At 38.1% G+C, this 25,334-nt stretch overlaps 3 protein-coding genes across 8 annotated transcripts in view; 2 read left to right on the top strand and 1 right to left on the bottom strand.

Moving 5' to 3' along the window:
- The window catches only part of CLTC (clathrin heavy chain), a 67,290-nt gene extending 58,746 nt beyond the window's left edge, over nt 1-8,544 (top strand). The window contains exons 30-33 of one of the 2 annotated variants that reach the window (XM_011229995.3): nt 237-458; nt 1,697-1,717; nt 5,356-5,431; nt 7,519-8,544. In XM_011229995.3, coding sequence (XP_011228297.1) covers nt 237-458; nt 1,697-1,717; nt 5,356-5,431; nt 7,519-7,643 — 444 coding nt within the window. In that variant the 3' untranslated portion in view covers nt 7,644-8,544. The remainder of the gene's footprint in view (nt 1-236; nt 459-1,696; nt 1,718-5,355; nt 5,432-7,518) is intronic. The other variant, XM_002923319.4, reaches the window with a different exon arrangement.
- Nucleotides 8,545-13,191: 4,647 nt separating this feature from the next.
- On the bottom strand, nt 13,192-19,276 carry PTRH2 (peptidyl-tRNA hydrolase 2). 4 transcript variants are annotated; one of them, XM_011229992.3, is made up of 3 exons: nt 19,104-19,276; nt 18,797-19,002; nt 13,192-13,755 (listed from the first exon to the last, which is right to left on the bottom strand). In XM_011229992.3, the coding sequence occupies exon 3, from the start codon at nt 13,753-13,755 to the stop codon at nt 13,216-13,218; it is 540 nt and encodes a 179-aa protein (XP_011228294.1). In that variant the 5' UTR covers nt 18,797-19,002; nt 19,104-19,276; the 3' UTR covers nt 13,192-13,215. The 4 variants fall into 4 exon arrangements, with proteins under 4 accessions (XP_011228294.1, XP_002923364.1, XP_034497674.1 ...); XM_002923318.4 differs by lacking the exon at nt 18,797-19,002 and having other exon boundaries at nt 19,104-19,272; XM_034641783.1 differs by lacking the exons at nt 18,797-19,002; nt 19,104-19,276 and adding an exon at nt 18,108-18,759.
- Nucleotides 19,277-19,344: 68 nt separating this feature from the next.
- The window catches only part of VMP1 (vacuole membrane protein 1), a 125,271-nt gene continuing 119,281 nt past the window's right edge, over nt 19,345-25,334 (top strand). For both annotated transcript variants that reach the window (XM_019803877.2, XM_002923315.4), the window contains exon 1: nt 19,345-19,493. The gene's annotated coding sequence lies outside the window, so the exon portion shown is untranslated. The remainder of the gene's footprint in view (nt 19,494-25,334) is intronic.

The raw sequence follows: 25,334 nt of genomic DNA, 5'->3' as shown, positions 1-25,334 counted from the left end.
GCCTTTAAGCCCCCATTTGAGGGAGATGGTAGTTTCTTGATTCTGGGGGTCATCTTCTGTTTATGTCAAACCTCTGTTGAAAAAAACAAAGAATGTTACCCTGTCGTCTTTTCTTTAAACAAATCTTCAATTTAAATGATATAACTGGGGTGTTTTTCTCCCCCTTTGTATTACTCATTTTGCCAGTTTAGTATATTTGAATTTAATGTTTGACCTTTATCCTTTCCTTTGAACAGGATGCAATGCAGTATGCCTCTGAATCTAAAGATACTGAGTTGGCTGAAGAACTCCTACAGTGGTTTTTGCAGGAAGAAAAAAGAGAGTGCTTTGGAGCTTGTCTTTTTACCTGTTATGATCTTTTAAGGCCAGACGTTGTCCTGGAAACTGCATGGAGGCACAATATCATGGATTTTGCCATGCCCTATTTCATCCAGGTCATGAAGGAATACTTGACAAAGGTAATGGTGCCTCTGGGTGTATTCAGAACTACTTAACCTTGAGAATATGTAAAATATCAAGTGCAGATTTATTTTTTCAAATGTTTTTTCTCTAGTAGAAGTCATTTGGTTGTCATAAAATATTTTTGTTCTCCAGAAATTTGTAATGTCTGACAAATGACATTGAATGGAAAAGGGAACTCAAACATAACTTGTCAGAATGTTTACCCTCCATGTATTTCTGAGGGCGAATAGTGTTATTTCTATATTCTATGTTTGGGGTTTTTTTTTAAACATCTAATAAAAAAATTTTTTTTCCCCAGAATAACATCTTCCTCAAATCAGTTCTTATTACACAGATACCCATAACTTAGTAGTGTAGATTCCCTTTTATTTGGTTGCTTCTTGACTTTAATATGTCTGCCTGTTTCTTCTGGGGAAGCAAAATCTATATTCTTAACATCCCATTAATCTTTTCAATATTTTGGTAGCTTAACCCCTAATTTAAAAATGTCATAGTTTAATAATTAACAAATCACCTAAAAGTGCATCAAACAAGCTGTGGGTATAATCATCTTACAAAATTCACTTATCTTAGTGTCCCTTTTTGATGTTATAATATTTTTTTTTTATTCACTTGATCCACAACGGTTACTAGCTCTTTTACTGTAGAACATTTTAAAATGGTCCTAAAGGATCCATTTGTTAAAGCAAAACATGTTTATTAAAATCAGTTTCACAACTGATCTTTTCAGCATGCCTGACTAAAGGGGGGAAAAAAGTACTAATACCCTCAGTATGAATATTTCCTTAGTCTGCCATCTAAGTAGATACCATTGTGTTCAGTTATAATTTTTTAAGAATTAACATTTTCGGTATAAAAACTGCTTGAAGTCCAGTGTAAGAAAAAACGGTTGCCTTATGTGAGCCATAGATGAGAATAGCTTCTTTTCATATGCATAATGCCAACTTATGAGACTTGGCTCTAAGCTGCTGTTAACCGAAATGCTGTAAGTTTTACTAGCGATTAAGCTGCTTTCTATCACACTGACTCTAGCATAAATTCTTCTGCAATAATCTCTGAAGTTTAAAAAAAATTCTAAATTTTGCTTCCAGTATGCCCTTAATTTTCACTTTTCTCATGCCTTTTTTAGTGGTTAGATGTTTCTCCCCTAAACCTTTGTTGCTGATTCTACCTTTTTATGCTCAATATGGAATTTGATTTTTTTCTAAGCTGCACCTTCTGAATTCCTTTGCAGGTTGATGCAATAAAGGAAAAGGTGAAAGTTGATTCTTTTCCATCTTTAAGTCTGGAGGACTAAGTCTAAGGAATTTGCATGATTTTTTTTCCTTCCTTTTCTACACTGCTGCTGCTGCTTTTTCCCCCCAATAAATTTTCACTAAAGCCTCTGCAAGTCCCTTGAAACATAACTATAATAGAGCTGTAGGACATTAGTAGATGTTTGCTACTAATCGGCTAATAGGCTTTAGGAAGGGCAGGAGGCTAATCAGTAGTTGGTTCACAGTCTCTCTTAAATATATTATTAAAAACTGAGCATGGTGAGTTTCCATATTAATTCCAAAGTTTCAGGAAATTTCTCTTCCCTGTCAGGGTATCTGGACCATAATAGGATTTTCTTAATACTCTAAATAAATTTAAGCAGCCTCTGGTTTTATTTTGTGAGCTTGCCTGACAGTTGTTGAATTTATATATGTATATATATGCCCTAAAAGGCTTTTTGGGGTTTTTTTTTTTTTTTGGTATTGAAGGACTGTGATCCAGTTTCTGATCTCTTGATTCTTACTAATTTTTTGCTGAAAGTAGATACAAGAGATACTAGCTGCTTCCGAAGAGACTTTCCTCATGTTTCTCCAGGTGTCCAGTTCTTATGGTGCTAGTCCATTTTCAAGAAGAATCAGAACTTTTTTAATCGTGAGTGTAGCTTGCTATAATTGTTGCTAAGCAACACGGATTATTTCCGTGTATAATGAAGCAATATTAACTTCTTCCTGTAATAAGGCACACCTTTGAAGCTACCTAAAATTTGCTCTTATTCATCCGTTGGCTTGTCCAAGGTCAAATTTAAGCACCTTTTGGTTGCTGCTTCCTTCATTGGCTTGTCTCCATCCCAGTATAAATGAAACAAACTTAAGTCTGGTATCAAATTGCTATAATAAAAGGGTGGGAAGGTAAAGGAGAGTTGAAACGAATTTGAAAGAATTTGGGTGGGGGACAATGCCTTGGAATTATGTTGAACCAAACTGGAATCACCATTGGAACTTAGGGCAAACCTGAGTAAAATGCATTGTGTGTGAGGTCCTTCAGCAGCTAGTAAGCAAGGCAGTTAGAAAGCGTGTGTGTGAAAAACAGGTAATTGAACTGCAGTGTTACGCATTGTTTTAAATCAAGCATGTACAAGAGTCATTGCAATTACATCATACTACTTTTGAAACTCTTAAAGCATTGCTGTGGGCTGTGTGTGTTTCTTGAGAGCCTGTATAGCAACAGTCATCTTCAGATCTCACTTCTTGCTTCAGTACTTTTGCCTTTTTTTCATGCACACATACACCAAAATAACTGACTGCATGTTAACTTTTCCTCTGCAGCATATTGCAGTCTTTGTGGAAAAGCCTTTTACATTATAGTGAATTTTAATAGTACAGATGGAACTGAACTCAGTGACATGCTTACCTGTGATTTTTCTTTTTAAATCCAAGGATCAGAAACTTTTGTTACAGCTCTTAACAAAAGCTTGTGTTCATTAAAGCCTTCTCTGCCTTTCTTTTTTGAGCAATCTAAATTGGGTCAGTGGAAACAAAAATTGGATGTTGCTGTGCCAGAGGCTGTCCCATTATATAGAAAAATAAAAAATTTTTGCTTAATTTGATGCTATTCCTTCAGAGTTATTATTTTTTGTTTTTTCCCCTATGCCCAACCTGTCTGTGTCCATGCCTGGGCATTGTGATATTTCTTCTTCTAAGTCTTTAATGTATTACTTTAATAGGATGTCTTTCTTGAACATCAGACTCAGATTCACCTCTGACATTAATATTTAAATACGTGTTAACTTCAGATTCTTTTCCTTGAAAGTCTGGAAATGTATTATGCAGTGGTGACTTTTTTTTGGTTGGTGTTTCATTTTTCTTCTATTAACTTGGAAGTTATGTACACTCATCCATGTATTTTTTTATATAACCTCTTTAGCTCACTCTTGGATACTGTTCAGTTAGCAAAACCCTATCTGACCCTGATGGCACAGACTGTGCTTTAAAGTATACAGCTGAAGTAATTTTTTTAAGTTTGCCAAATATTGGGTATTTCTCATGGTACTTCTACTCCATAGTTGTTTTTAATTTGATATTGGGGTAATTTGTAACACATGAACACTTAGGCTATAAAACAGGAAAACAGCATACAAAAGCATAACCAATCCATTTTCCTAGTGTAGATAAACCACATTTTATCTGAAGATATCTAGGGTGTCTACCTCAGCTTACTTTTCTCAAATTACTCCCTGGTAAACTAGAATGGATTTGATTTACATTTATAATATTTAATATGGGACAATTAAAATATGTATAAAATACTGTCCCAACCTCAATAACCTGTGTGAAGACTCACTATTTTAAATAGTTTCAAGTAGAAACTAGGGGCTACTTGAACCTTTTTAGGACCTGGTCTTTATAGTTTTTCACTGAAGTCTGCATATCTTTTTTTGTGATTTTCAATATTTGCCTTTTTGAGGAATATGCCATGAATATTCATTAAAAGTTTTTCCTGCACTCTGCCCCCCCATCTCACCCAGTGCACTTAGAACTTGGAAAACCATGAGTAATAGATAACATCAAAATTTGAAGTTTTAGTTTTGCCTGAAGTATAATGTCTTTTAAATATAGTTTAAAAGACAAATATACTTTAAAATGCAGGTGGAAGTTGTATAGTAGACATCCCATAAGCCCACTCTCCTAATATCATTTCTGTGCAATTCTTCACAGAATTACAGAGCAAAATCATGTTAGTCCCAGAACAAATTTTGCAGAATATCTTATTCAGCTATCTTTATACAGACAGGAAATTTGAAGATCAGTGTAATGATTTGCCAGGGTCAGTCAACTAGTTTGTGAAAGGACCTACGTATTCCAGCTCCTTACGTTAACTTTTTTAAAAAATTTTTTTAAACATTTGGACTCATACAGTATTAGTTCTGTCTGATACTATCCACTTTTTTTTAGAGTAGTTAGCATGTAATAGCCACTTCTCTGCTTAATTAAAAGCAAAAAAAAAAATTCTTCCTCAAGACATTGGGGCAAAAATTAGGCATTCCTACTACTATTTCTACTTCTTAGAAAATAGAGCATTAAAACATGCAGCCTGTCTTTATCTAAAAGATGGAATCTGGAGCCACTTTGTGTCTTAAACTTCAGTCCACACCTGTAACAATTATCAGCAGAAACTGTGCACAGTTGGCAAAAGATAGCTTATTCCAAATGAGTATTTGTCCAGTCATTAACTCATTTACTTCTTTGAATATCCTTTCCTTTGGGGAGGAAGTCTTGCCTGGTCATGAGTTCATTATTATTACCTTTGATATGGTTTAAAATTCATTTGAAAAAGTGGTTCCTTCTTGTTATTTCCCTTCCTCAGGCTGGCTGCATCCTAGCATGCCCAGTATTAGCCTGGCGTGAGCTTTTATGGCATTTATAAATCCCTCCTTCCTGAGGGTTTATAATAACAGTGCTAAAAATCACCTTGACTGAACTGTGAACATTGCCATTGAATTTGAGGGGGCCTGAGAATGTTCTTTAGTCTATTTTATTTTGACAAAATTTAACATACTAAGGCTTTTCCACTTTCTGCCATAAACCTAGGTTTGTAATACTTTTGAGGTGCTAAGTAACATTACATGTTTTTCTCCAGGTGGATAAATTAGATGCTTCGGAATCGCTACGAAAAGAAGAAGAACAAGCTACAGAGACTCAACCTATTGTTTATGGTAATCTCGCTCTCTTTTTAGCCCCACAGAAAAGTAGTAGACAAATGTTTCATTCTTTAAGGATCCTACCTCAAAACAGAATTATAGTGAGTTTCTAAAGTGCAAAGGGCTCACTGAGTTTAGAAATAATTCTGTCTTTTTCTGAAAACAGTCTTAAGCAGACATTGACATTATTCATTAAGGTCATCTTAAATGCAAAGACAATATTAAAACACAGTCACTTAGAACCATAAATTCAGTTTTCCTATTGCCTGCTCACTGATTGATTTGTAGATTACTAAGAAAGAAATATTCATGGATTCAGTTTTCCAAAAGTGCAGGAGGTTAGAGAACATGCCAAGGCTGTCTTTAGTGTGCTTTACATAAAGAGTACATCTTCTCTTTAAGTTCTAACCAGGGCAGAGAATTGGGTTATTTCCATTTGAGAACTTTCCAGAGAGATAGGATCTTGAGACTCTCAGTGAATTTTGAAGGCAATTTAATTTCTTCTTCCATGTGCAAATCTGAACTACTTCCCTTTTCCCTTTCTTTCTTGGTGAACAGACTTATTTGAACAATGAATTAGAAGGCTATAAATCATAGCACTATTAACCAGGTGTTCCTTGGAGGAAGGCATAGAATTGTGACCAGCTTGCTAAAGGAAATAATATACTCTATTATGACAATTACCTCCTTTTTATTATAGATAAAAAGGATTTGGGGAATTTAGAGGACTCTAGTTTTGATAAAATTGGAGAAGATAAATTTAAAAGTAGATTAAGATGATTAGATTAAAGCACGTTAAAAGATTCCAGCAAGATGTTTGACATATTTGAGATAGGAAACACAGTAGGAACAATAATGCCTTGAGGGGCACGTACTGAATTTGGCTTGTCTTCAGAGTGTTTAAATGGAGAGTCCATCTAGGCAGTTGAAAATTTCAGTATCAAAGTTAAAAGTGATTTTTACAAACTGCTGGTTTCCATAAAGAATTTGCTCACAAACAACAGTTTGGTTGTTCACAAAAAAGAGAGCCATGAGGTCACTTGTCTGAGAGAAACCTTGCAGTAGGTTTACATTAACTCGGGGGATTAAGAATACTACTTTTGTGGGGGAGTGGGTAGAGGTATCATGTTGTTTTCTCCGTTTAAATAAGCTAGGTTTTCTATAGGTTTCTTTATGTGGTCAACCACTATTTAAAATACGTAAGAGTGTTGGGGTGCCTGGCTGGCTCAGTTATAGAGTGTGCGACTCTTGATCTCAGGGTTGTGAGTTTGAGCCCCCCTATTGAGGGGGTAGAGTTTACTTAATTTTTTTTTTTTTAATGAAGCACATAAGAGTGTTAACACAGTATTTGAAACAGGTTGCATACTCTAATATATGCATACCTAATGCATATTTGAATGTCTTATTTTTGTTTTAATTATAAGTACTAGATTCTTTGCCAGATATGCATTAGATTACCATTTCATTACTATTTAGATGTGTTTAAATTAGACCTTTTTTTAGATTATTTATTTATTTTAGAGAGAGGAGAGAGCATGTGTGTGAGCAGAGGGAGAGGGAGAGAGAGAATCTTAAGCAGACTCCCCGCTGAGTGCAGAGCCAGCCTTGGGGCTTGATCCCACAACCCTCTGATCATGACCCACCTGAAAGTCAAAGAGTCAGATGCTAACCTACTGAGCCACCCAGGCACCCCTTTAGATCTGGAATTTAAATCTAACTTTTTAAGTTCATATGTGGGAAAAACACATCCATTAAAAAATTAAGCTTTTCTTTGCTTATTATATTATCACCAGATATAATGTGTGAATACACATTATTGGCAGCCATCTTGCTGTGCATATTGCTTGAAATGAAATGAAATAACATAGTTAATGTAACAGTTTTGTCTTCTGCCCTGAACTGTTGGCTTTTTAGGTAGAACCCTTCTTAAGGTGATTGTCATGCCAAAATTGTGATAATCAAAAGAGCCACCACAAAACTCATCCTGAGTTGTGATTTTGTTGTTAGAGTGGGTGAGATAGGAGTATGATAGTCCTACAGTGCTAACAATTTCTCCTTCCTCCTGCCCCCACCCTCTGTCCCTTCATGTTTTTCTTCTCTAGGTCAGCCCCAGTTGATGTTGACAGCAGGACCCAGTGTTGCAGTCCCTCCCCAGGCACCTTTTGGCTATGGTTATACTGCACCACCCTATGGGCAGCCACAGCCTGGCTTTGGATACAGCATGTGAGACAGAGAACTGATCCCGTAGTCGCCTGTTTTCGTACTGAAACATCGTCTCTACCCGCTTCTCAGTTTATAACGGGAAAACAGGCACATGTTCTTGTAACCTTTATTTCATGAAGGACTACTTTTTGTTTCTAACTATAAACTCGGATCACCTGTGTTAAAAGCTTACTTCACATTCCGCATCATTTTAGAATTTATTTTCAAAGGGGAATAGTTTCAATGTTTTATTCACTTGGGCTTTTTTTTCTTCCCCCTCATTCTTTGAAGAACTGCTTAATAATCTGTTGTGAAGAACCTGATTTGCACTCTGTAGTGTTTAAAGAAAAAAAACTCTAATATTGAATCTCTTAAATTTAGTGTATGTAAACAGCTTTCGATATGTATTGTCTCTAAATGCATTTAAATCTTACTTAAAAGCTACAGCAAAAATATTGGTATGTGACCATGTAAGACTGTCAGTGCCAGCAAAGACAACACTAATCAGCATATCCTCCATTGGATTGCAGTGCTCTCCAAATTATTTGAAAAATGCATTACAGACAACTTGCCTGACTTTTAAATGAGCATAAAAGACCCTCTAACCTATGCAGGTTTCCTCATTACGCATATAGAAAATGCTAGTGTGTTTTTGCTCACTTCATATGTAACAGGTGCCCTTATGTTGTGCTGTATCCTGTGCTTTTTCTGTGGGACCATTCCATTCAGGAACAAAGAGCACCATGATTCCAATCTGTGTGTATTTACTAACCCTTCCCTGAGGTTTGTGTATGTTGGATATTGTGGTGTTTTAGATCACTGAGTGTACAGAAGAGAGAATTCAAACAAAATATTGCTGTTCTTCAGTTTTGTTTATGGAATTTGAAATTACTCAAATTTAAAATAAATTGACTGTGGAAATAACATGTAGAATGGCAGTTTTAATTAAATACCTCTCAAACTTAAACCAAAAGAACCATGGTTGTGGTAGTTTCATATTGGATACTAAGGCTCAGTACAGTGAGGCAGGAGCACAGCAGCGGAATGAGGATTGGGACGGCATGTGGAAACACAGCATTACATCATGTGCCTTCCTGCAGTTAATAAGGTACACGCAGTAGTGTGAAGAAAGAGCACTGTAGTGGGCTACATTTTGGCTATCTCCATCATTTGAACCAAGTGGTACCTTAGGTTTTCCTCTAAGCATTTCACTTAAATGTACAGATCATAGATATTATATTAACTTGAAATAAAAGTATGTAAGCATGTAGGTAACATACTGTCCCTTACCATGAATAGTAAGGGCCCCCAAATTATGGATAATTTAAGTTTTTTTTTTTAACCAGTGTTTGAATCAACCCTTTTTGTTTATGGTTGAGAATGTTACTTTAAGTTCATTTCATTTTTAATCCTCAATAGATTTAGAGAGCTCCCTACCTAGCCTTCTATTGCCCTATGATTCTCTAGGTAAGGCGAATGACGATAAGCTGCATGGAAGGCTTTTTTTTTTTTTTTTTTTAACTTAGAACTCCTGCCCTTCTCCACTTTTAATCATCCCATCTCTTATTTTCCTATAAAGTATTAGCTGGAAAATCCCTTTTTCTTTTTGGGTTTGTCATAGTGAAAACATCTGGCTGTAAATTTTCTGCTGGATCTCTGCCCCCTGCTCCCCCTTTTCCCCCCGGCCTTTCATCATTATCACAGTCATGAGGGAGAATAGCAGTGGTCCCTGGGAGTTCATTCTTTTCAGAGTCAAGTTTTTTTCTTCTGGACCTTTCCTGTACTTTGAATCAGCTCTGGGTTTTTTTCCCCCCCAGTGGAATAATTCATCTCTTTTCCTTAAGTTAAATATTTATTAAAGGTTTTCTTAAAACCTTAAGAATTTTTTTTAAAAAGGCTTTTTAATGTCCAGTGATACAGAGTTGCCACATAAACCATCCATAATGGGCTATTGTAGAAAGAAACTGGTGTAGTCTATGACTCAGGTTCAAATCCTGAGCAAGCTGAACCTCTGAACATTTCCCTTTTGTGTATGTTAACACGTGAGTGCTTTACAGAATGATTTTCAGAAGTATGTTTAAATCACAAAATGCCCACCTACCTGAGTACTTGGCAGTAAGTATTGTATAGTAAGTGGTAGAACAAATTGGTAATAAACTTTAAGGTGTCTTCCCTAACATTACTCTGAATAGGATGATGGTGTGAGAGAAGGAACTGAAAACAAAACAGGGTATTAGGAGTTTAACTTGGAACAGGAGGGAAGAAGGGGGAGAAAGATTTAATGGGAAACCCCTCGGGAGGTAAACATGTTTTCAATGATCTTTTGCCCTAGTATCCAAATACAGCCATTGTACCATAGAATCTGATACTTGACAACTATTTCAACATAGACATACAACATAGTACAATAGGAACAGACTGACGTGATCTCCAAGTAGGGCTGCTTGAATTTTCTGTAAATTGATTTAGTCATGTAGACATTCTCACACTAGTGGTTCTCAAACTTAAGATTCTTTTATACTCTTGAATTATTGAAGATTCCAAAGAGCTTTAGTTTAAGTGGAATTGTAGGTGTTGATGTTTACTGTATTAGTAATTAAAACAAGTTAATTAACTCATTTAAATATAACTTAGACTCATTGCATGTTAAACAATTATGAATCAACCATATTTCTCAAAACAAGAGTGGTACTGCACTGTTTTTTGAAAGTCTCTTCAAAGTTCATCTTGCACAGAGGACTGTTGGATTCTCATATTTGCTTCTATATTCAGTACTCGCATTTTTTTTTTTAAGTATGTAAAGAAAGTCTAGCCTCACGAAATATGTAATGAGGAAAGAGGAAAGGAATACTTTAGAGATTTTATTTGTCAGAGAGAGAGAGCACAAGCTGGGGGAGTGGCAGGCAGAAGGAGAAGCAGGCTCCCTGCTGAGCAAGGAGCCGATGCAGGACTTGATTCAAGAACCCTGGGATCATGACCTGAGCAGAAGGCAGACGCTTAAGGTTGATTGAGCCACCTAGGCATCCCGGAAAGGAGTATTTTAGTAGCCTTTTAAGATACTTGTAGTTAGTTGAAATGTACAATCTGAAACTGTAACACTGAACTTTTTGTGATGTTTTATTAAAATCCATTAGTCTCAGGGCGCCTGGGTGGCTCAGTCAGTTAAGCATCTGACTCTTGGTTTTGGCTCAGATTATGATCTCATGGATCATGAGATTGAGCCCTGCATCAGGCTCTATGCTCAGTGGGAGACTGCTTGGATATTCTCTTCCTCTGTCCCTTCCCCTGCTCTCTCTTTTGCTCTCTCTCAAGTAAAAAACCTTAAAATGAAATAAAATCCATTAGCCTCTTTACTTTGAATGGCTCTTTCACCCATGCATGATTTGTACCCTCATGCATTGGTTACATGGAAGATACTGATTAAGTTGTACAGGTCTTGTAAATATTGACAATTATCTTTTAAAAAATATTTGTGAGGAACACTGATCTCATCAGAAAAACTAAGTTTTGGGAAACTTGGGAGGAGAGGCAGATAGAAGTTTTCCAGAATACTGTCAGTTGTTTTCCTTAAAATGATTGGGTCATTTAATTTATGAGGGAGTATCTGCCAAACACCCAGGTCTGGGTGGATAACTATGTTTGTCAGTTCTTGCAAGTAAAAATCTGTAACAAAAGGCTGCTAGTTCAGCTCAGCTCATCAGCTCACAACTCAGCCACACATTTTTCAAGACAATATTCATACTTCAGTGTATACCAGAAGTGTTTAATATTACAGAGAATATTAAGACAAATACAAATTTAATACTATTTTTTTTTTTTTTTACTGTGAGTATACGGCAGTGAAGTACTACTTGCAAAGGTAGGGTGCTCCTGCCTTGATTTGTGAAAAGTGCTAACAGTTTTACCCACCTTCGCAAATGTAAACACAGCAAAAAAAAAAATGTCTTAGTATTATGAGAATAGTTTTGACCCCATGGAAGTATCTTAAGGACCCTATGGGCTCTGCAGAATATACCCTCAGAACTGTAAGATTAAGCACCCTGTAAAATAAATACTAAGTACAGGTGAACTAAGAAATAAGCATAATATATTTCCAGATTTACTAGAATTTGTGTACAATTCATCTTAGTAGATGTGCCATGACTTATTACAATTACTTGAGTCAGCCACAACAGGCCATCCTGTTGGGAATGCACTGTCTTTGAACTTGGAGCCATCAGTCTCTGAGGCAAGCCTCAGAAATTACCTGAGCCAGAATCATGCATTTACGATTGAGTTCTCTTTACCTCATATTTACATGCTATTGCATCATTTGAATCTAGTATAAACATTCTATTTAGAAACAGTTGCTACTGTGGCATCATTCACAGATGCGATTTCTCCTATGCAGTCATATGCCAGCATAAACTCTATAAAATTTACTAAATATTAGAAACTAAGACTGGGTGCAGTAATCTTAGTGTTCTGACCAGACTCCACTGACCTTAGACCTTAGAAGTTGTGTTACCGTGCTGCTTATGTTGAAGTTAAATGCTAACTAATGGTAATTGCTGAAGTTAACCATGAAGAGTTGGGGCTACTTAACGTGCACCTGTTGCCAAAATTCTCTCTGGCATCACCAGTTCTTAGGGACTTACTCAATTTAGAAATACTGTCAGGATCCCCCTAAAAGAAGGCTTTCATTCCCAGAAGCTATGTAACTTTTGGGAACTGGGACCTCCTTCATATTCTGGGGAGCTGGCGTAACAATAATTACTGGAATTATGATAGGCATATAAAGATCAAAAGGGAAATAAAGGTACCTTAAAATAATTGTCTGGTTCCTAAATTCTAGGTAAACAGTAGGATGTTGGGATGACACACTAACTTCGCAATTACTGTAAATTCCTATGTGGGCCCAGTACTACCTTCAAAGTCCATAAAAGTCACTTTATTGTTATTAGGAAAGTTGGGGGAAGTAAAAGGAATTTTTATAGGCCATGATGTAGAAGTACTGCTGAAAACCTTTGGCCAGCGTGGGTCAGGGAAACGAACATGAAGTACTGCACGGGTGGATTATATCAACTGCTATAACACCTCAGTTTTGAGACAAAAAAATCCAGGTTAGACTGTAAGCCCATTGTGTGGGGTTATACCATGATCTGTTAATGTTGCCTATCTGTCATCCAAAAAGTGATGGCAGGAACACAAACTGCAGTTTGCATCCAATGAGAATACCCTTGAACCCTGAGCCTTCGAGGGGGTACAGCAACACTGTCTTGGGGAAGAAGAGCTATTAACACACAGACCTGACCATGCACAGGAAATGCTCCCCACCCCCTTGTAATCTAATCCTGTGACCAGTTTTTCTCATAAACATTCTTTGTTTTAGCAGCTATCACTTGAACCATCAGGATCATTTAACGAACTTTTTAAAAAAAAAATTTTAAGCCCAAGATAACTGTAACTGAGCCAAGTACATGACAGAAGAACATGGAAACGGATTTTCATCTCGAAAATACTTAAGCTGGGTGGGGGGGAGAAATTCAGCTTTTATTGTTAGAATTTAACAGTTTCAAAGCACACCATGGTGGGATCATCATCATACAAAATTCCACCTAGTAAAGTTTTAGGTGGCCGGTGACTTTGTCAATTAGATCTGCTGGTCCTGGCCCAATTCCCAGCACAGTTCTAGAGCCTGGTGCAATCTGAGTACGTCCAGCATCTTGGATTAAACTTACAGTCAGTCCTAGCATTTTTGCATGGGTCAGTAATTCAACCAGAGTTTCTTCATCAGGGGCTTTGACCACCACTTTGGGCTGGCCACAGTATTCCCACTGTTTGAGCAATTCAGGGTTTCTCCTTTGAATTTGCTTATAGGCAGAAACAGCAGCATGAGAGCACTGGGCAGCCACTTTCCCTTTTCCCATCTTTAAGTCATTTCGAACCACAAGAATCATTTTGTACTCCCCACTCTCTCCTAAGATGCTTGCTTCACTTCCGGTCTCTGTGTCTGTCTCTCTCAGCGAGCTTTTGGGGATCATCCCAAAGCGTACACGGAGGCCCCAGCCCAGGCACATGCCACAAGCAACTCCGGCAGCCAAGCTAAGTGCACCAGGATGAGCCAAATACTCCATCACCAAGGATCTGGAGAGCATCTTAAAGGAAAGGAAAAAAGTTATCACTACCTAGCAGTGAAAAGATACAGGCTTATCAGACAAAACACCTTGACAATATATATTAAGCAGCAACACTTTAAAACTATATGAGGTCATCCAGAGAAAAAGCAAAATATATTTTGGATCTTAATGTACTGTTTTTTCTCCCCTGTGTATTCTAAAAGATTCAAGAATACAGGTAAAGCAGTTTAGGTCATTTTTGAATCTCAACATAAGGAATATCTATCTTGTTCTTGGATATGATAAAGCTCTGCTCCTCAGTCTTCCCTAAGTCTTATAGAGGAAGGAAATACTCCATTTTACCAATCTGTCTAAAGGACCCAAAGAAACCAAGAATAATTCATCCCTTCTCTGGAATATAGTGCTCATTCAATTGTGTCTTCATAATCCAGTGGTTCTCAATGGGAATGGTACCAATCCCTCAGAGAAGTTTCTGGCTGTCACAACAATGGGCCTGGAGTGAGGCGCAGTGCTGACATTTACTAGACCTCAGCATGGAATGCTAAAAGTCTAAACAAAGTAAAGATTTGTCCCACTGGAAATTATAGGTGAAAAATGATTAATACCCGAGACTAGAATCCAACTTCATAATACATATGAACACAAAGTATTTTTTGCATAGTTCTAATATACATGAATTTACCAGAAGTTTAACTGTCATATAAAACAAAGGAAGATTACCCTTTATCCTTTATATTTTAGAAATTCCTGTTCCCTCAGCAAAGCTGTTGATGGTATTTGAATCACCAATAAAACACCTATATCAGTTTACATTTGAGGCTGTTGGACTCATAATGCTTCCATGTATAGGCACAAACAACCATCAGTTTCTTCTAGTGGAAGAGTAAGCATTTATATATTGACATACATGGGGCCACCTCATTTGTAGCGCTTATAAGTAATAATCTCGATTATGCACTGCATAATCTACATGGCAGAGATGGCAGTCAAATTTCCTTTTCTCATTTATGTTAAAATTAGGACATTATATTAATGTTTTTGAAATTATATGGTAGGCAGATTGTGTAGTATTATCAAACATCTTTTTTTTTTTTTAAGATTTTATTTATTTATTCGACAGAGATAGAGACAGCCAGCGAGAGAGGGAACACAAGCAGGGGGAGTGGAAGAGGGAGAAGCAGCCTCCTAGCGGAGGAGCCTGATGTGGGGCTCGATCCCAGAACGCTGGGATCACGCCCTGAGCCGAAGGCAGACGCTTAACGACTGCGCCACCCAGGCACCCCAGTATTATCAAACATCTTAAATGAGGACGGGGCACCTGGCTAGCTTAATCAGTGGAGCGTGTACCTCTTGATCTCAGGGTTATGGGTTCAAGTTCTACACTGGGTGTACTAATTACTTAAAAATAAAATCTTAAAATTTAAAAAATGAGAACAGTATAGGAGATGTTAAATTTTTTGAGATATAATCCATGTACTACAAAATTCACCTTTTTAAAGTACACAATTTAGTACAATTTTTAAAAATATATCCACAAGGTTGTGCAACTATCACCACTATCTAATCCCAGAACATTTTCAGTGCCTCAAAAAGACCCCTTGTCAGTTGCTTCCCATTTTCTCCACCTCTGGGCCCCTGGCAATCACTAATCTACACTTTGCCTATTCTGGACATTCATATAAATCAAACCATACAATATGTAGCCTTTTGTTTCAAGCTTCTATCACTTAGCATGTTTTCAAGGTTCATCCATGTTGAGTCATGTGTAAGTACTTCATTCCCATGTTCTTAATGCTGCTCTATTTTGCCTTTCCCAATAGTCTAGATGAGGTGACAGTCATTTGGACAAGAGAAATGTCATTGAAAAAGGAAAGAAGTGGCAAAGGCATGTCTATATGATCTGGTGACTCATTGGAGGTCTGGTGAGAAAAGAAAGGGAGAAGTTTAGAATGACCTGGATTTGAACAAATGGAGAACAGAGGTACTATTTACTGATAGAGAGAATTTTTGTGAAACAGCAGGTTTGAAAGTAAAAGATACTGAAATCACTTTAGGATATATTACACTTGGTTTGACCAACAGACATCCTGGTTAGAGATGTCCAGCAACAATAAAAAAGGATACACCGTCTTAAAGGTCGGATGATAAGCCTAGGCCAGAAATACAGACTTAAGAAAACATGTAACTGAAGTTACTGAAGTGATGAAAGTGGTGAGGCCACTGGGACAAGTAGTGAAGGAAGGGCTAAAACAGAATCCTAAAGAAATGAACATTGAGGGATCAAAGGAGAGTGACATGGAGTTGGCAGAGGTAGGAGGGTCACACACATTAAGTTGTCAGTACCTAGTTTCATTCCTTTCACTGGTGTGACATCTGGTGACAGGGCTGTACTGACATAGTACTTTCTGGCTCTAGATGACTTTGCAATCAGAAAAAAAAAAATACTAAATTCTTATTAGAACTTGTATTATCTCATAATGCATCTATCATTTAGTTACTACATGAGGTTTACACATCAGCAGGACTTCTGATAATCTAACAACTAGACTCCAAAATACACAAATATTCATTTACATAAAAATTATATACATAACCTCTGTGTCAACAATTAGAAGGATTTTCTCCACCAATTCTAGGTTGCAAAGTAACCAAATATACTATATACCAGATTCAGATACTATCTGGAGAAGGGAACTGCATATAGAGGATCTATTATGTGTTGCATAACTTACTAAACCCTTTACTTCCATTATGGTTGTTGTGAAAATAAGAAAAAAGACATGAGCCTCATATTAAAGACAAGAAAAATAAGGATCCAACAGAGAAGCTGCTTATCTGCAGTAACATAACTAGTAAAAGTGGTATAAAAGATACTCATCTACAGATCATGACAGAAAACTTCTCATCTTCTTAACTTTATCTAAAAACAGATATATACCAGTAAGAGTCAGCAAAAACCGAAAGCAGAAAAAGTTCCAGAAATTACCAAGTTTATTGCTTCTGTACCATATCTCATGAGGTCTCTAATTCTAACATGTTAATACTAACATCTTTATTCTTTAGGATGTTCTAATCTCCTATCAGTCTGATCACATTATCATCTAACTCCTCCAAAGGTATTTCAGCCTGTCCCCCTACATCCACTACAAACCTATCAATAAAGCCAGTGCTTGTGACTAGAGTAAACATAACTATTCTTAGTTTCATGGATAATCCTGGGCAATGATGGCACTGCTAAACAAACACGTCCTACAAAACCCTCCTCCTGGTCTGTTCTAATTCTTCCACCAGACTAAGCCCCTTTCACCAATAATGCTCTTGATCCCATCCCCTCCTGAACCATGCTTCACCCATTAATCCCACTCTACTAGCTGGACCCTGGCCTTTCCAACCTAAAAAAAATCCTTTCCAAAATCCTCTTTGAACCTTAAACCATTGCTTGACTTTTCCTTTTCCCTTTACCTCTAAAATTCTTTAATTACGAGCTTCCCTTCCCCACTCAACTGAAATTGCTAACAAATTAGATACTTGCTAATTCCCAAATATTGTTGCCTCTTTTTAGGCCTCATCTTGAGCTTTCTCCACAACTCACTGGTAACTTTTCTTTAAACTTTCCTCCCTAAAATTCTTTAATCTAACTTTCACCCTGTTGTCATCTTACCTTCCTGATAGCTTTTTCCCAGTGTCCTCTAGCTCTATGTCCTGTTTGCCCCCGATGTACATGTTACCCCTGCTTACATATTTGGACCTCCTTTCAGTCTATACCTACATTATCCAATATAGTAGCCATCAATCAAACACAGTTATTTAAACTTAATTAAAACTAAATGAAAATTCAGTTCTTCAGTTCCACTGAGCCACATTTCAAGTGCTCAACAGCTCAACAACTTAAAAGTGGCTAGCAGCCACTCTATTAAGATCTAGAACATTTCCATGAAAGTTCTTTTGGACAGTCATGGTCTATATACTCTCTTTCTATTCAATCAATTGATATTTATGGAGGGCCTATTGTGTACCAGGCATTGTTCTGGACCCTAAAGATACAGCACTGAACAAAACAAAGTCCCACTCTTAATAGAGCTGACATCTATTAGGAGGGGGGAGACAATCTCATTTATTATCAAACTGTCATATGCTGAAGACTCCTAAAGTCTCTCCTGGGCTCCAAACTTGAATTTCCAGCTTCTGCTAGAAGTACTATGAAGTATTCTACTCCGTGTCCTAAACTGAACTCAGTATCTTCCTTTCTCTCTCAAACTTCTTTCTTCTGTAGTCTTGATTTGAGTAACCCTGGACTTTTTCTCCTCTGTCCTACCACAATCAGTTACCAAGCCTTGTTGAATTTATCTGTGTTAAACCTATCTCCTTACCTTTACTACCAGTGCCCTAATGATCTCTTGGCCCCAAACGTCCAAAATTAACTTCTCCAACTGATCTTTCCACATTTGCTTCATGCATGTCCTTGTTCACCCTAGTCCATCTGACATTAAAATTATACTTCTAAAGCACAAATTTGATCCTGTAAATTCCCAGCTCAAAAACCACCAGATAAACGCCTGAAAAATAAAACAAATCCCTTAGCATGAATTCAAAGCACTACGCAATTTGGTTACAACCTACTTTATCCTTCTAATCTACTCTCCTGCTGCATACTGTACGCTCCAGCCGTACCAAATTAGTAGGTCCCTTCAAGGAGCAATCTCTCCCCAAAAATTATTTTCTATTTTTCTCCACTTAAATACACAAACACAACTTCTTCAGCCACGAAGGCGTGATTCAAATGATACCTGTCTCCGAAGTCTTTATCACCCCCCCCATGAGTCCTAATTATTTTCTCTACATAACTGCTGTAGCAATTACACATAACTACTTAACATCACGTTCTCAGCATCTAGTGCCTGGGTCGGGGGGTATCACGTGAAAGGATTAAATATTTCTCTGAACACTTTGTCTGTGTTACACAGAGAAACACATTTTTCGGTCGTATTCGTGGAAACCTTTTCTTTCCTCGTAGGACTCAACAACTTCATACGCTGTGGGTATTCAGTAAGTACTCAACAGAATGTGAGGCCTGCGCGGTATTTTTTCACATTCGGAGAGAGCGTATCGATGCTGCCTGAATGGAGGCTTTGCCTGGGAACCAGAAATTCTGGGTCCTTCTCCTTCCCAGGATCTTGGTCCCTTCTTCCAAAGGACAGCTGGCAGAACAGGAACAGTGGCTCCAGCGTCCACTTGGGCGGAACAGTCTACGGAGAAGATGAAAGGCTGGGGGAGGAGGTGTGGAATGAGGTGGGAAGAAATATTCCAAGTGGAGAAAGAATGGAGAACGACATCCCTCTCCTTAGCCCTGTGAAAGGCTCACTTACCTAGAGAACCTCCCCACCGCCTCACTGGCGCCTTTGCGTTTTTCCTTTAGGGGAGCGAACACGCTTCCAGCCCTCGAGTTACCTCTTCCGGGACTCCTGGATAAGTTCCGGATCAAGAACCGCGAAGAGAACAGTCATTCTTCCTCTCGCCCCGCCCACAGGTACCGAACCTAAACCCGAACTGAAATCCCGCGATGATCAGCGGAGGTTGCAGAAAGGAGAGGGGAACTTTTCTCTTTTGGAGGCGGTCCCCGGAGGGGTGGGGGGTGGGGAACGGACCGGAAGTGACGATTGCGAGTTCCGGTTGGCCGGACCGCCGCGGCGGGTGTGAGAGTCGGTTGCGAGCTGCTTGCAGGATCCTGAGGTCCGGAGAAGCCGGGATCAGAGCGGGTAGGTAAACCAGTGCGTGGAATTGGGGACGGAAGCCTGAGACTGTCCTCAGAGCTTGGCTTCTCCCGGAGCTCTCCCACTTAGACCATGAAGAACTGGGGCACCGTGATTTCGACTTCAAGCAGTGTTTTAGGGCGCTGCTGACTCTTGAGTCTGAAGTTTGGCGGTAGCCAGGTTATCTGGGACACCTCCTTATGCTTGGCTACCAGTACAGTGAACCCATACAGTGGGTTTCGTGTCATTCGCTCTCATTGTCGCGGACTTGGAAGCTGTTCTAAGCTTTTGTACAGTACCCATCTCTTCCTCCCTGGGTGTCTAGGACCTCAGAGTAAATGGAGATCCTCCCTGCTGATGACCAAGCTGTTTTAGGACCTGTCGGTTTGACCTCCCCAACCACTGACACATGATAACACATGATACTAAACGTATTCGCTGCTAAAGAAAATTCAGGCATGTAAGTGCCATCTAAAGCTTTGGTGGCCAAGAGAATGGGGCCTTCGTTCCGTTGACCTTTTGCAAATACCTTTCACGTATCTCCTACTACTTTATGAAGAGTAGGGTTTTCTCTGCCCCTTCCAAATCCCTGACCGCCCCCCCTCCCGTTCTATTACAGTGGAGGTATTTGCAATAAAATCTGGAGGTCAGCTTAATCTCTAAACTTCCAAGAAGCCATATGTGGCCCTGTGTCACACTAAGATTAATGACCTCCAGTAGGTTTAAACTATTATCTTTTGTTTTTTTGCAAATCCATGCAAAAAATCTCACAGAGGTTCTGGCACTGTTTATCTGTCATGGAAAGACGGCTCCTTTTCCTGACTTTAATGTCTTTCAATTCTCCTTTGGGGCTGATGTCAGAAATTTTGTAGACAGACTACACTGATCTTTTGGAGAAGCTTGTACAAGTGTTTCTGGTGTTGTAATGGTAGAGAATTTAATGTTCCGACAACTACTGTCTATTAATTGTATTATGAGCTGTAATTTTAGTTGTGTATTTTTAGCATAAATGATGATAGTAAGAAATTATTTATTAGGCAACATTTTATGCATTCTAGAATGTGTTTTTATTGCCCTTTGAAAGAGGGATGGTGGCCGGTAGACAAATGTGGCCAATTTGTATGGGTGTGAAATGATTCTGTAGTAGAAATCTTTTATATTTTACTTTTTTGCCTATATTATTTTAAAACACAAGCTTTTTTTTTTTTTCCGTTTGAGGGATATATCCTACTTAATTAATACAGTTTAATTTCTGTGACTCACATTCCAGAATAAAGATTGGTAGGCTACCTAACTTTTTGAACTGTTCTGGATTGTATTGATAAAAGTACTGCTTACTTATTTCATAGGATTGTCACAATGGTTAAGTGAGATAGTAAATGGGATATCACTGTAGAAATGAAAATACGGTGATGTCAGTTTACTCTGAAAGCTGGAAATATATCAGTGCAGAACTCTGTTGCTTGTATCATTTCACAATTTGATGTTTTATGTTAAGTGTGTTTAATCTGAAAATATCACACACCTTTCTGAGTTGATCTTTGCCCTACTTTTGAACCCAATAAAAGCTACCTAGGAATAGCTTGATACTGTAACCCATTGAATTAGTCACTGTGGTTAATAAGTAGGTGACTGGAAAATGAGTATCGTTTTGCTTTTGGGAGTTTAAATCTGATCTTTCTTGGTCATCATGTATCGTCACTTAATAATTCCAAGTGCAGAGGAAGGTAAAGTTTTTGGTGCTTATATATAGTTAACTAAGGTTACAAGTAGCCTTATTTACTTTTTTAAGTAAAAAAACTTTATCATTTTACCAAAACCCACTGAAAGCAATATTTAGAATTAGAAGCGACCTCTGTGAACATATAGTTATATTCTTCCCCAGAAACAATCAGTAATTGGCTTGCCTAAGGTCATATGGTTTAGGTAGTGCCAGAACCGGAACTGGACATGAGGTCCCAAGTGTTCTTTCTGTTCTGCTAAGGTTGTCTCCAGGCATCTTTTTATGGTTTGGTAATATTTCCTGGTTTGCATGAAAATGATTTCTTTTATGTATTAAAGGGATTTATAGGGGCGCCTGGGTGGCATAGCGGTTAAAGCGTCTGCCTTCGGCTCAGGGCGTGATCCCGGCGTTACGGGATCGAGCCCCACATCGGGCTCCTCCACTGTGAGCCTGCTTCTTCCTCTCCCACTCCCCCTGCTTGTGTTCCCTCTCTCGCTGGCTGTCTCTATCTCTGTCGAATAAAGAAATAAAATCTTTAAAAAAAAAAATAAAAATAAAGGGATTTATAGGTACACATTTTCCCCCCTTTTTAGATGATTTATTCTTGTAAATTCTGGAAAACAAAAACACCGTTCTTGGCATGATTTGCAGTGGAATGGGGGGCGCCTGGGTGGCACAGCGGTTAAGCGTCTGCCTTCGGCTCAGGGCGTGATCCCGGCATTATGGGATCAACCCCCACATCAGGCTCCTCTGCTGTGAGCCTGCTTCTTCCTCTCCCACTCCCCCTGCTTGTGTTCCCGCTCTCACTGGCTGCCTCTATCTCTGTCAAATAAATAAATAAAATCTTTAAAAAAAAAAAAAGATTTTCAGTGGAATGGAATAAGGAAAGAAAAAAGAAAATTCTGTTCTTCACAACAGTTATTCTGAATTCATGCTTCATTACTATCAGATAACAAGGTGTCTTCTTTCTGACAAGTGGAAAAGAGAGTATCTTTGTTACACTTGTCTCTACTGAATGAATGTTGTTGGTAATGTAGGAGGAAACTATTAATTTCTTTGCTCCTGCTAAAAAAAATTTCCCCAAGCTGTTTGTAATTTTAATATTCTGTTATATTATCTATTAATCTGTAGAGTCATTTCTCTATTTTATTCTGCAGGAATAGTTAACTCTATTTTGTTGAGAACCTTTTTACTTCTACTGATTTCACAAAACCTGTTTAGTCTCTCCCCTTTTTTGGAGATCAGAGGGCTAGATACTATCACTGCTCTTTTGCCAAGTGCTCTTCGTTGGTGTCTCTCTTTCTCTTTGGTATAGAAATAAACTCCAGATTAGAGAATCTTTACTAACCTCAGAAACAAATTGGATGAGTTAAGTATTAATTTGTTTGTTGTTGTATTAGTTAATAATCTGCCTTCACAGACTTGGAAATGTTTTGAGGGCTAAATTTTTAAAGAGTTTATGGCTTCAAGAAACTCTGTTTGGGAAAGCAACTTTGTATAGGGTTTGCCAAACTGATATATTATGTAAACCCTCTGTGAAGCTCATTTAAAAATATTATGTTCCTTGAAAGTTTTGGAAATTTGAACAGGAGATACTTTTCTGTGTCAGATAAAAGATTAAGGCATTTAAAGCTTAAGGCATTTTTAAATTAAGCAAGGGCAATGCGCTGAGTAATCCTATCCCAGCTTAATGGTAATTCCTGAAGAGTTTGTCGGTATTCAGAGAGACATAGTCTTTTCAGTAGTTCATTGTGATGTTTTCTCTTGTTCTTGAAGTTCTTTAATAATAAGCTTGGTCTTTATAGATTTTTTTTTTTTTTGAAGGACTAGGTAGATAGTGTTAAGAGCCAGGGCTAATAAGCTCTTACTGCTGTACATGTAACCCCTGGGCTAGTTACCTAACCTCCTGCCATCTCACTTTCCTCCTAGACAATGAAGTCAGTACCTTTACTGTTAGGGTTAAATGAATAGATTTAAGTAAAGCATTTAGAATGCACATAGTTAATCATGACTGTTATCATTGTTACCATCCTGTAGCCTGCTGAGCAGTTGCTAAGAGAAAAGTCTTTCCCAATCCTCTTTGAAAGCATGTGTTTTCATTGCTGCTTACTTGATCATTGTTTGCTCAGTATTTTTGTTTTGTTTTGTTTCAAGTTTTTATTTAAATTCTAGTTAGTTAACATATAGGGTGATATTGGTTTTAGGAGTAGAATTTAGTGATTCATCACTTACATTTAGTGTTCATCACAAGTGCCCTCCTTAATGCCTGTCACCCATTTAGCCCATCCCCTGCCCACCTTCCTCCATCAACCCTCTCAGTTTGTTCTCTACAGTTGGGTCTCTTATATTTGTTTTCCTCTTTTTTCCCCTTCCCTTTGATCATTTGTTTTGTTTCTTAAATTCCACATATGAGTGAAATCACATGGTATTTGTCTTTCTCTGACTGACTTATTTCACTTAGTATAATACACTCTAGCTCCATCTATGTCGTTGCAAATGGCAAGATTTCATTCTTTTTGATGGCTGAGTAATACTCCGTGTGTGTGTGTGTGTGTGTGTGTGTGTGTGTGTGCGCGCGCGCGCGTGCGCGCACCACATCTTAGTTGATGGGTGTTTTGGCTCTTTCCATAATTTGGCTATTGTTGATAATGCTGCTGTCAACATCAGGGTGTATATTATTTGCTCAGTGTTTAGTAAGTGTTCAGTAAACAAATATGTGTACATTTCATTGTGTGTATATTTTACAATATATGTGAGATTCTTTTAAAAATGATGTATTCCTGTAGGCTGTTCTTTCAACCTTTTTGTATTTTTGTTAATAGTTGACATTATTTGTTTAAACCATAACAGAATTTGAGATTGAGATTTGAGAATTTGATGTTTAATGATATTTTCTACCACTTACTTTCTTTGCATGGGAAGATTATTCTGGAGTGACATCTATTGCCATATCTGTTCATTCACCTGGTCAGTGAGCAAAAATCTTGTATCTTGGTCTTTTACCAGGTTTTGGGGAAAACAGTGGGAAGCAAAGACAAACATATTTTAGTTGGGAGCCTGACAGAGAAACAGGTATTTCAGTCGGGAGCCTAACAGAGAAGAAAGTAAATACAGAAATGAAAGAATAAATGCAGTCTAATAAATATTATGAAGTAAACGAGGGTCTGAGAGAGAGTTGACATGGATATGTCCTGTTTGAGACTCGAGCACAGTATATCTGGAATACGGCAACATGAAATGAGGTAGGAAACATACTCATGGTCCAAGTTATATAGAGCTTTGCAGGCCATGGAAATGAATTTGGATTTGATTTTGGGTGTAATAGAAAGTCCTTCTACAGTTTCAAGTAGGGAAGTAATAGGATTTATAAGAAGTCCATTCTTGTTTATATGTGAAGGATGAATTGAAGGGGACAAGAATAAAAATGGAAAGAGAAGTTAGGAGTCCATGGCAGTAGTCTGTGTGAGAGATGAAGATGGCCTGGACCAGAGTGGTGACAAAAAAGTGGAGAGCTGTAGGTGGATACTAAATATATTTGGAATAAGACTGGGTCCTGGATTAGATGTGAGGAGTAAGGAAATGAGAAGAGTCGGGGATGACTATGCTTCTGGATTTAGTAACTGGGTGGATGGTTGTGCCAAGTACTGGGAGAGGGAAGATTTGGGGAGGACTAGGTTTGTTTCAAGAAGGGGGATGGGAATGAGAAAGAAAGGACATGTTAAATTTGAGATGCTTAGGAATCATCCACATGTGCTCTTAGGTGTGCAGATCTAGAGATCAGGACCAGAAATACAAATTCAGGCTAGTATTTTAAACTAGAGGACCAGAGAAATCACTTGGAAAGACAGGTGAGAGGAGAGGGCTGAGGTCAGGTAAAAGAGAACTGGCGAAAGGGGGCCAAGGAATGTTTGAAGAAAAAATGAACAGAGGGACACCTGGGTGGCTCAGTCTGTTAAGTGTCTGCCTTCAGCTCAGGTCATGATCCCAGGTCCCCAGGATCAAGTCCCACAGAGCCTACTTGTCCCTCTACCTGTGCTCCCCCTGCTTGTGTTTTCTTTGTCTCTAACAAGTAAATTTAAAAATCTTAAAAAAAAAAAAAAAAGAACGATCAGATACACCAAACT

This window comes from Ailuropoda melanoleuca, chromosome 13 (assembly GCF_002007445.2).
Source record: "Ailuropoda melanoleuca isolate Jingjing chromosome 13, ASM200744v2, whole genome shotgun sequence".
NCBI lineage: Eukaryota > Metazoa > Chordata > Mammalia > Carnivora > Ursidae > Ailuropoda > Ailuropoda melanoleuca.
This window is presented reverse-complemented; position numbering and strand designations above follow the sequence as displayed.